Consider the following 12,626-nt stretch of genomic DNA (forward strand, 5'->3'; position numbering starts at 1 on the left):
CCTCAGCTGCACTACATGGGGATAAACCACAACAAACCAGTCCTTCATATTAAGAACTCCAACATCTATTTTCTGATTGCCAGTAAGAAATAATTAGCAGTGAGATCCCGGTTCATACAGTTTTACCAGCTTTGTGTTTAACCCATCTACTCCATCCTACTTGCGGACTTAAATGCATTTTTTTTTTCATGTATAAACTTCAATAGGATTAATAAAATACCAACTACAAATAGATGATACTGCTTGTCGTATACTGATAAGCAGCTCTAGGCAGGACATATCTTCATTTTTATTTTTCATCTCAATTAAAGTTACATCAAAAAAAGTAATGTTAGATTAACATAATAGACTTTAACATGCTCTTTACAAAATTGTGGATGCAGCTGTTTCTTCATATAGCTCCCATTTGTATACTGGTAATTATCCCTGCTCTGTGCTAACAGGCTTCACATTTATTATGAAAAAATTCTTCTTTCATTACATGAAGGCCCAACTATTAAAGGCTACTTAACAGTTTGATTCTATCTACCATTTCCCATCCAGATTTGGTCTTGTATGAAAATTTGATCAAAGATGAATATACATCAAATAGACATCTGACAAAGACAGGCAAGAAGCAATCACACGAAATGCAAAAAAGTGCTATTTAAAAATTGCACTCAGCTGGTTAAGTGCCTCATGATGTACTAAAACTAGCAAAAAAAAAAAAAGGAAAGAAACAAAAGGCCTCACTTGAGAAATAAATATTAATTGTGTAAGAAAACCTTTATAGGCTAATTAAGGTGATAAGATCAAATGAGTACATTTTGGGGATCACTGGCACTTTTTGCACACTCTCACAACCTTATAATTATCTACAGCCACTTTAAGATGCTTTTATCCTCTATCTCTCCCAGCTGAATCCCATACAAAACACACTTTGTTTCAAACAATGTAAAAAATAAAATAAAATCCTGAAGTGCACAATTCAACATTTCCTTTTTTTTTTCATGGCATTAAGCTTTTACATTTTGCACATCATCGTTTTGCTTCATTTTCTTCCTGCATTTCACAGCAGCGATTATGTTAAAACCTACCAAAAGAGTTATTGTTTGGAAAACACATGCATTGAAAGAGACAAGTCATTGTTAAAATGGAAGCAGCCCCATGCTGAGTCCTACAGGAGCTCTTACCTGTTGTAATTCTTAATTAAAACTTGTGTCATCTGTTATAACCCTTGTTTCCTTTGTCTCATTGCTTCCCAAGTTATTAAACTCATTACTAACATCTGCACTTCACAAGTTGCCAAATAACTGTCTAAATATTCTCAAGTTCTTGCTGATATATATACATATATATATATATACTGCAAGTGCTGCAAGTCACATACTCTATTTCACAGGAGGATGACATGATCAGAACCTTCTTCAGGCCACAGTACTTTCGTATATTTTTATAAAGCATTTTAGCCTTGTCTAACCGTTCATACTGTTCATCTCAGCCCTTTCTCATTTTGTTATGAGTTCCCTCACTCAGCACATTTCTACTGGCAACTATGACAAAAAACTGAAGTCCTTCAAAAAAAAATAATTCAAACAAAAGCAGAACTTCAGAACGGCTGCACAAATAGAGGAGCATTATATAAAATTCAATTTATCCTTCTGAATTAACAGAAGAATAACTGTTTTCCATTTAAAAAGATCGAAAACAGTTGGGTTTTTAAACTGAAGCTGTCTCTATTATGCTCAATCTGGAATATCTACTTCTAAAGACTAATTCACAGATTCCAACCACAAACAAATCTAAGCAGGGTCAAAAAAGCCAGTATGGGAGCTCTGCTCTCCCTCTAAAATACTCAACTATATCTTCCAGATTTGGTAGCATTCAAACTCAGAGACCACGTTTGGAAGTTTAGGTCTCATCAATTTGCTCACAATAACCCCAAGAGGCAATGTTAGACGAGGGGACCTAGAAAATCCTGGCTGTGTGTTCAGTACAACCACCTGGGAACATTAATTATACAGAACAACCTCCTGTCACAGTATGCACATGCAGCATGGTCCATCTGCAGTAAAATTGTGAAGATAGGGAAACTTTCGAGTGGAGCATCTGAGGAGGGTGTTATTGTTGCAGCCTAACAAACAGGCAATTCCCAATTTATCTTTACCCATTAAAACGATATGGTTTCCTCAAAATACCTTATAAATATTAATTGTGAAGAAAATACTGATAATCCAAAATACTCTTAATTTCACACCTCTACAGGTCAGCAGAGTTGTTTTATTAAAAACATAATAAAAATACAGACTTCATTGCTACACCAAACTTTTATCCAAAGTTTTTGCTATGCTGTAGAACGTATTTTCACAAAGATAATTGAAGATCTCACAGGGCTACATATGTATGGAACACAGTTCCACTAAATTAACACAAATAAAATCTATCTTCAAACCCTAAAACTTTAAGGAATTTGGAATTTTTTGGACTGAATCAAATACGCCACGATTACTCCTCCAAAATCTTTTAGTATAAAGATGCTTCTTGGTCATCTTAAAATTTGTGATACATATAATAATCAACTTGTTAACTACAATTCAGCAAGTTCACATACTTAGCAAATAAAAGGAAAAAATGATACCTCAAGCATTTCAGGTAATTCAAACTTTAGCACGGATTAATCACCACTGAAGAATGCAGCTATGCACAGAAAATCATTTAGGAACAAGTACAATTTAGAACTAGACTTGTTGATCCCAGAGACACTACTAGAACTAAAAATCATAATAAACCTCATGATCAAGTTTAAACAACTCAACCCTATTTCCCTCTACCAGCTGAATGTGTTCTTCCTATTTCTATATTTTGGTTGGTTTCATCAACTTTTTCTTATTTAATGCACTCAAAAATCTCAACAATCTTCATGAAATAAAAAATAACAATGGAATCTTTTTTTTTATAGACCTGAATTTCATTTATCTGATTAAGAGACAGTTCGAACCTCCAGCTGGAACACAATACTTACTCTAACACTTCATAGTTGGACTTCTTTTCTAATGCATTGCCTCTCATCTCTCCGTAGGATCTCCTGAAGTCAGGAAGAATATTTGAAAGCAATAATTATTGCAAGACCCAACCTAAAACTACAATACCAACATAGTCAAACCTTTCAGAGACTTACCATTAGAAACCATTGGCAGAATGAATTCAAATATAAGTGTTAGTACCTTATTAACCTACCTCAATACAACAGATTTTTTTTTTTTGACAAAATAATTTCAGTCAATGAACATTGCATTGGACAATACCAGCACTGCATTTTCAGAACCACTTTGACGAAGCCTAACTACCAAAAGAAGCAATTTAAGCACTCCTTCAGCAGCTCCTTTCCACCTCTCCCAGTATCTCCTTCTTTTTCAACAGCACTTGTGTCTGGGCACGTAACGGGGAGAAGAACCAGAGGAAGTGGCCAACGATAAGAGCCAACAGTTTCAATCCAGGGATGATCAAATCACCAGCTCAAAAAATAAAAAAAAATGTGAGAATGAGTGGCTGTTGTAGGGAGAGGGCTGGGAGCGTTGTTTTCACTGACAAAGGGGGCCACTAATACTTAAAATAAAGTCTTAGTAGTCATCTACTAGAAATGCCTCACCGAGGTGAAAACGTGCTGAAGAACCACAGCATGCTCAGCATGCTACCAAGAGAGCCATGGAAAGAAGGATTTGGCTGACAAGATAATCGTGGATTAGAATATTCATTGCACGTTCTGAAATAAGGCACTGGTAGTTTTGTCAGCGTGGAAGGATGTGCAGGTACACAATTTGTTTTTTCTGGGGCTACCAGCAAAACTTACAGCAAGGACATCAGGTTTTCCCTAACAGTGTCCAGGCAATTTCACAGACCAAAATTCTGTTTTATTTTGCAAAATTACTGTTCAAAGGACACTTATTCAGTGCTAACAAGTTTACATGTGCCATTAATTTTTTATCAGTTTTACTACTTTCCTAGTGTCCCTGTGCGAGACAGCAGTGTAACTAAAGCAAATGTTTCAGGCTGTAAATTCTTATTTGATAATAAATTAGCAAAAACCAAAAAACAAAACAGGAGTTTCAAAAGCTGTTCTGGGAACTCTCTCAAGGATCTACTAATCTGATAAACTTATCTTTATTTTCCAGCTGTCCATACAGTTGACAAGAACCCCCCCCCCCCCAAATCCCTAAGATTTAATCATTTGAAAACAGCACATTAAAACTGAGTTAATGCAGAGAGGAAAGGTAGCAGCATTTATCTTAAACATTATTTAGCTGTAGGATTTATATATTTATTCTTATTTATAGAAGCACAATGACAAGGCTTTTTGCTAAATAAAACCATGGATGCATTTTTCTTTTAATGTACATCACTGTCCTCTACAGGTTTTTGCATTATTCAGATGAAAAAATCATCCCAAGAAGGCAATATCAAGAGGTAATTAAAATTTTATAAATAATTTTAATCTAAAGATCACCAGAAATTGGTTACAATGTGGCCTACTCAGTTTTTCTTCCAACTACTTCGTAGCAAAAAGTCTGATGATGTTTTATTCAGCTATATTAGCCAGAGATCTATGAACTACAAAGAGTTTCAAAATTAATGTATATATTCTACCAGAAACGTGTTGAATAATAGATGAAATTATCAGCTTACCTGATTTCAAGGCAACCTAGTTTCAAAGCAATTTCCTGGTCCACTTGATCTGCTATTTCTAACATATAGTCATTTTTCACCTACAGCAAAAGAAGCAGGTACGTATCACAGAAAAATCAGTTCAGTGCTGATACAGACGAAAATGCTGCCCAAACATCTTTGGGATAAACTTATCTTAGGTTTAACTTTTTGGAGTCTTTATTTACAGTGCACAAAAAGAAGCCATATTTATATTATCCGCAAATGAGCCGCACTTTTGTAAGAAACTTATTTCAACTGCAATGAACTTGGTAAAAAAATAATCTACATCCATATTACTTATGCTTTATTAAATCAAATGAAAATCTTCAAAGGAGCTGAGCACATGGTCACCCCTGCATTCAAGATACGTGAATGTGTGCTCTACTCTTGAACCATTTTGGTCAACAGTTTTTAATTTCGTAGGTGCATAAAACATATAAATATCCATGCACTGCTGTGAAAATAAAAATAGCTGTAAGTAAAAATAGTGGCATGTGAAAATCATATTCCATATTGACTTGAAATAATGTTTGAGCTAGCAACAAGAAGACACAAGCGTAAATAGATGGGTGCCATCTGCAGTAGGAAAGCAAACAGGCCAGGAGCGTGCTTCAACACTGAAACCAAATGCTACGTTTGGCCATCGTCTTCGCTCCTGAAGAGGACGGTTGGGCCAAACCAGCGCATTTGGAGCACTGGGGGCACACGGCGTCCCCAGGTGAGTTGGGGACAGTTGAGAAGTGCGATAAATTGCCATGCACAACCTCTGTGCCACGGAGCACACCAAGTGCTCAACAGGATGGACTACGGTGGGTCAAAGCCTCACCGCATGTCCTGGACTTGTTTCATTTACCAACATCAGCAGAGGTAGCAAGAGTGCTTTTGGGGTAGTACTTTCACAACACTGCAATAAGTTATTTGTACAGTTATTAATAAAAAGGACAGAGAGAGGGAACAGAAGTAGTGCTGAAGAACTTAACTCTGCAAATCCCATCTTCCACGCAACAGACATTTTTTCACCAGTAACATCTTTACAGAAGCATAACTTTTTTTTATAGCTCACATTATGCTCTATCTCATGAGATCATAAACTTGATATTATGATCCTAAAGCCTCTTGTTGCAGAAAGTCCTGAATTACCATAAATATGACAATTGCAGATCAAAGAGGAGATTATACACTGCGAGAGAAATACACTTCATGCAATGTTTTTTGAGTGATTCCAAGTTGTAAGAAAAACTGTTTCAAACTGCTACCGCTATGAAATTCATAGATTAAAAGATATGGAAATCCAGCAGCAGATTCAACAGCTGGAGGTCATCTCCAGGCAGCATCTGCCCAGTAAAATACTAGTATGCAGCAGTCCCCCCATCAGCGTAACAGCTGGATCCAGCCCGAGACTAAAATGCAACAAATGAAGGAGACTTTCCTAGATATAAAGTGCACAAACATTTTTAATTTATTACTGAAAGATGGTGAAGAAGGAATATGATAACTACATTCTCACTCCTACGCGGTTTATTACAAAAGCTGCAATATCAGGAAAAAGCTTCTCACGTTGGGACTCAATATGTTGACAAAATAGTAAGTTTTTAATCCTTAATTCAATTCTAACATACTAGAGTTGACAATTAGAAAGGAAAAGTCAAAGACTTGACTAAGTGCCCTTCAGCATTATGTAGTTTGCAAAACATATACACACATGGAAATACTATCGTTGTTTTGTGCTCCCATGATAGTAATACACAAGATATGTAGAATTAATGACTATTTCTTTCTTCGTAAAGTTTACAGTAAAACAAAACAAACCCCTCTTGTATTTGATTCCTGTTTGAGTTTTTCTGGTAACGTTTACCAAGATTTATCTGATTAGAGGTTAAAAAAACCCAGCACCCAAAAACCGCAGACTGCATATATCTGATAAATACAATGGCTGAAAGTGATACAAACTCGGAGAGAGAAGCCTCTTCCGGGAAGTCGAGATGCTTTGATTCTGTATTTTCATTCAAAGGCATGAAGCTTTCCGTGCAAAGAGTCCTACGTGTTAGTCAAGTAAACAGACATTGCTCAAATGGAAGAAACATCTAATTTGCGAAGTCATGTACAAAAAAACCCCATCAATTAGAAAGAACGGTCAGTTATATGACCACAGATACCATCTACAACATGGGTCATGTTACCATCTACTTATTTATATTTATAGAGTGGATATATTCCATTCAATTGAAAGACACTGCAGATATTTTCTGCAGAAGGAATTTAAAGAGCCTGGCTTCATTCTCTTTGCACCCTTGCTTCAGGCATTTAAAGAACCCTGGAAGTTCTGGAAGGGACCTCCAAAGATCATCACGTCCAACCTTCTATGGGAGAAGGAAGCCTGGATGAGATTGTCCTCATTGTCAAAAAAGTATTTCTTAAATATGCTGGTAAAATCCCCCTGAGCCTTCTCTTCTCTAGGCTGAGCAGTCCCAGCTCTCAGCCTCTGCTCACAGGAGAGATGCTCTTGTCCCTTCATCATCCTCATGGCCCTTTGCTGGACTCTCTCCATCAGCTCCAGGCCTTTCAAAGTCATTACAAAGCCTTTAGGCATCTCCAAGGTATTCGGAAATCAAGAAATTTGGGCACCAGCCCGTACTGCTCAGCATCATGAAGTGCCAAAGCAGGAAGAAGTGTGCAAATGACAAAAAAAAGGAAGACAGTTTGAGCAGTACTTCTCTTGGCTAGTATCTACGTTCACTCGGCATTCTACTGCAGAATTGCACCTGTTTGCAATGGTGTAATATTCCTCTGTGGGAAAATCTTCCATTTCCAAGGTTTTGTTTGACTTTAAATCAGAAGTACCATCTAGATGTCTCTGCAAACAGCTCAATGTAACTATTTAAACAGAAAATTAAATTAGAACTTCTGTTCATCAGTAGGGATATGAATCCAGTCCTACACTAAAACTGTCAGGCACAAGCTCAGGCCATTTAAATAGAGAATATAATTTTCAGACTCCTGTGTTATTACCACAACCAGCCTCTGCAGTACACACAGATGGCAAACAGCAGGCTGGTACTCCCTGTTTGCAGGTCTGCATGGGGACATAAGAAAAATAAGAGACAAAATGAAGAGGTGAACTCTAAGTGAGTTCAGTTCCTATATGGATTCCTGTATTCCAGAAATGAATCAAGTTAAAAGGAGCTATAACCAACTTACTTCTCGTTTATATCATCCATAACGAGGTTTAATGAACTTTAATGGCACTTTAAATACAACCTTTCATTTCAATCTCCTACCTTTTCTAAGCATTCACCTTTATGTATAGTCCAAATTACTTCCCTGAAGAAGCTACCATACCTGTTCACGAAATCCCTCACCTAGTCTGCCTTACATCCACCCAAATCAGCCACCCATCGGCTAACTCACTTACCTTTAATTATTTTGTTGAAATACACATCGGTTTTTGAACCATTTCAACAACTTTGCATCACCAGCAGACTTCACAGAGCTGTTATCTACCCCTTCCTCGAGGCATTCACGCCACAAAGGGCCTGCCTGTGGCAAAGCACTTTCTCAACACTGCCACATAAAATTTCCCCTTGCAGATAATTTGAGGCTACTAGAATATATGATGATCAAATTTTTATTCGTTTATCTTCACAGCTCATTGCCTGGTGGGTCCCAGTACTGATATAATTCATTTGTTAAGCTAAACAGTTTAAGAACATCTTCAGTTTCATACAAACAAATTTAAAAATGCTGCTAGCCTCAAGTAACTAGTAGTCCATAAATAAATAAGCAACATTAACCAAACACTTAACATTTGGGTTTTCTTTCCCCTTGCCCTCTGGCTTGGGAGCTTTCACAAATTCCAGTCATGTTTTCCCTGCCCGACTCTGCAACTACAAGCACCAGAACTCAACAAAAATAATTTAAAAGCCCTCCTGATCTCGACAATTTGGAAGAAAAAATAAGCATTGTGAAAATCCTCAGCTTATTTGCAAGACAAAAGTGAGGCATTTTAACCATATTCTAATAGGCAGCCAGATATTCGCCTACTTGACTGCATAATTTTGTTAGTGTGACAAGCAGAAAAAAGGAGGTTTTTTGTTTTCCACATCCCAGTCTGGAAGAGATGGACAAACACGGATATTTCACAAAGGTGGAGTAAAGCAAGAATATTCCCATATCCTCACATTTCAGCCCAAAAGAGACTCTTGCCTGCAGGTTTTCTGTATGGTTTTTTTTTTTCTGAAGTTCTTTGGTGATATGGAGTTTCAAGTCTGTCAAAGCCACCCCAGTATTCAACTGGAAGAGTAGAATAAAAATGCCTTCATCTACATGCAAATGGACATGAAAACACAGGAAAAAACCAACTCTCCAATTTTCACAAGTGACCAACGTCAGCATTCACAAAATCAGTCATGACATCCTCTCATAAAAATGAAGAGCCGCCACTTGATTATCATAAAGCACTGCATATTCATCTGTTTATTTTTATTTTTAAACTTTGGCAAGTATACAAAGTCATACAAACTTCAGAAAGCCTAAGGCCATAATCTTGCGGTCTAATTCGATTGAACAACGTTCTATTAGAGATAGCAAATATAATAAATTGATAGAAGAAATTACATTTCTGCTTTTTTCAGAAACCTGACTGCATACATTCTTCTTTAAGTTTCAGTAAGTTTAAGAAGAAAAAAAAGCAGATTTGATTTCTGCTCTCAGCATATTAATGAGAACTTCTCTTATCACCTTTTCTTGCCTATTCTCTTTGAGATCAATGCATGAACTAACGCTCACACACAGACTGGAGAAGAACTTTGCAAGAGTTTCAGCATGTTTTGCATAACATCAAGGAAAGAGCTGAGCAAATATTAAATGGAAGAGACACAAGAGATAATTCGATGGCAATTAAGCGTGCTGCCACAAGGCAATTGAATAGTTTTAATAGAAGTCTTCTGTGTTTGCTCAGTTATGACTTTTATTATTGTTGTTAATAGAGTTAAATGAGAGATATGAGTGGTTTTGTATTGTTTTTGTTTGTTTTTTAAGAGAAAAAGGGGTTTATTCTTAAGAGCAGAAAGCCTAAGATACGTCTAAAACCCACAAAAATAGAACTCTTGACACATTGGAAGAACTTGACTAGTTTTTCCTGGTTATTACCAAGTCAGATGTACATTAAGCGGGAAGATGACTCCTGATCTGTGGTCCTTGGAGATAGGGTTATATCCAAAATCATGTTCCCCCTCAGCACTGCCCTCCTCCTAGGCACGTGCAGACCTCTACTTACGGCTTAGAAGTTCAGATATATCCTCCTGGAGGAGGACTGAAGAGTATGCACCAAGATCTACACAATATTCAAGGATATGAAGTCTCACTGGTGTTGCTCTCTTCCCCATTTTAATGGCTTCACGTGGGATCTCTCCAAAGGCTAAATCAGAAAAATGCCTAGCACGGTATTTAATTTACCTAGTTTACGTTACTTAATTTACCTAGATCGTAAGAGAATACTAATTTATATAAATAATGTCTCACAGACCTGATTTTGAAAAAGCCACTCAAAAAGCCAACCAGCCAAACACGAAAAAGCAAAGCAGCAACCCAACCAACCCAAGGAAGCCTTTAAAAGCACTCCTGCTAAGCTGGCGTGAATTGATTTGGTTTACGCTGCCTGTAACACAATCGTGTCTCCACGTACATTTTGCATTCTAGCAGACTGTGCTTATCTGACCCGGTGGAGGAAACTCTACTGGAAAACAAATTTTAAAGGAGGCTGAAGAAAAAAAGAATTTCTTGCTACAAATTGCGTTGTCGACTTTAACCACCTCTTCCCTTGGATTTGTTTGAAAATGTTCCAATAAGTTTAAATCAGATTTATGGGCAAGCAGGTGTATACTTCAGGTGTAAAGGATCCTGTAGTGTAAAGGAAATTCAGACTACTTCACACTTCTAGATGAGTACTACAATCCGAGCGTTAACATAACTATACCTGTATTTGCCCACTCACAGGCTGATGAGTAAGAATTTAAGCACAACCCATGCTTCATGTTTGTTCTTAAGCTCTTGGTCATAACAACTACAGTCTGCTGCAATGAAGGGATGAAATATGTGAAAACCACCAATGTGAAGCAGAAATGCACTTCTCAGAGGTAGGAAAAAAGTCTTTTACAGGCCCTGATAAAATAAAAGGTGGAACAAAACTGAGAACCCACGCAATGTACACTGCCTGTTCAATAAATATGTGGTTAGAAAGGGCAGTAACATTTAAAACAAACAAGAATGTCAAAGTCCAACATAATCCTAAACCACAATATATTTGACATATTCATGTCCTGATAGTCAGCTAGAATTCCCCCATTTTTTTTAATTAAGTTTATTTTCTTGCCAATATTTACCTTCTGTTCTCTGCAATGTATTTTTTTCATCAATATTCTTCACTGGCTGGCAAGAACACAGTTATCTGTTAGGATTCTAAGTCTTTTCAACAATAAAAGTTCAAAGATAGTGTGAAATCATACAAAAAAGGAGGTGAACACTGAACCACGAACTAATAAGCTTTTTCCATGAGGAAGAAAGGCACGCAAACAAAAAGCCCCGGTTTCGCTGGACCAGTTTCATTTCTGATGTCAGACTTTTAAAATATTTGTTCTTTTACATGAATGGACAAATTACTGATGGTGTAACTTGTAAACTTCTCAAAATTTACTAGGAAATAATTGGCACTTTGCTAGCTATATCAATGGCGAGCTATGAATGGTTCCAGCTGGTACAATTTAAAACAAAAATTGGAGACAGGGGAAAGCCCATGTTTGTGAAGACGGAGAAATTAGAGAATAGCCCTGTGCTAGCACACATGATCTAAGAAGAAATCTATCACGGGCCTCGTATTTTATATACCAGCTGCTACTTTCAAAAGCCATCTGCTTCATTTTTCTGCACGCGAGTTTTCTGATGCAGCTGCAGTATTTCAGAAAAACGTTCACTCGGGCTGACAAGCCATCCTGCCAGTGCAGTTCATAAAAACACCATGTGGGATTTGAATTTCTTTATTAAGAACAAGAGTAAAACCATTCTGAACCGAGTACTGAACTCTTTCCAGGAGTTTAGAAATTAAATAAAAGCCTACTTGTTATGTCTTTAAAATATTTTTTGGTTTAAATTTTGTTTATATCCTAAAACAAAAAAAACCACGGTCGAATACAATTATCAAACTTTCTATTGAGTTTTGTTTTCAGGTATAAATACTGTGAATATTCTTTAGCTACAATGCTATCAAAAGCTGGCTAAAAACAAGCAAATACCAATAATTAGCCTCTGCGCTGGCTCTCCCATCTCATTTAATGTTAGCAAGGAATTTCCCACAGGATAATCTCCAATTTTTCAGGACAGTTTAAAATTAAGCAATCTATTTCTCTTGCTATACTTTCACTGTCTGTGACCTACTTTTACAACTTAGGTTTTTAATTTTATTTATATATATTTTTTTGGGGGGTACTGTTTTATAAACTGTATTTAAACAGCACTTCAGTGGTAAAAGACCTTCTGAAGAGTTAAAAGCATAACCAAAAAAACCACCACCACAACACAAAAATGTAGATAAACAAAGAAACCAATTGTCTTCCATACTCCCATTTAGTAAGCAGCACAGGAGTTGTCATTAGAGTAGTTTAACGAAGCGTGGAAGACAAAAATTAAATTATACCACTTTCTCCTTAGGCAATGTGTTCTGTCCACAGATTTTCAGCTGGTGTTTTTGTTTTACATTCAGAAATTAGTACCGGTGGTTGGTTAGTGATATCTGTATTAACAAACACAACTCTCCTCCTTCTCTTCCTCTACTTACAATAATTCTTTCTTCTCCTTTTTAACAGCTTAGGTGTGTTCTAGCTCCTGTGTTTAAAGGTTTTAAGTTTCTGAAAGGTGTTTGGGTCCAGAATACCTCAAGGCATCAGCCTGCA

The 12,626-nt window shown here is 36.8% G+C and overlaps 1 protein-coding gene across 8 annotated transcripts in view; it reads right to left on the reverse strand.

Annotated features, from left to right (window-relative positions):
- The window catches only part of PTK2 (protein tyrosine kinase 2), a 207,444-nt gene that overhangs the window by 82,229 nt on the left and 112,589 nt on the right, over window positions 1-12,626 (reverse strand). For all 8 annotated transcript variants that reach the window (XM_066991244.1, XM_066991243.1, XM_066991242.1 and 5 more), the window contains 2 exons: window positions 4,663-4,742; window positions 3,002-3,064 (listed from right to left, as the gene is read on the reverse strand). In XM_066991244.1, the coding sequence (XP_066847345.1) occupies window positions 3,002-3,064; window positions 4,663-4,742 (143 nt within the window). The remainder of the gene's footprint in view (window positions 1-3,001; window positions 3,065-4,662; window positions 4,743-12,626) is intronic.

The sequence above is a fragment of the Anser cygnoides genome, chromosome 2 (genome assembly GCF_040182565.1).
Source record: "Anser cygnoides isolate HZ-2024a breed goose chromosome 2, Taihu_goose_T2T_genome, whole genome shotgun sequence".
Taxonomy (NCBI): Eukaryota; Metazoa; Chordata; class Aves; order Anseriformes; family Anatidae; genus Anser; species Anser cygnoides.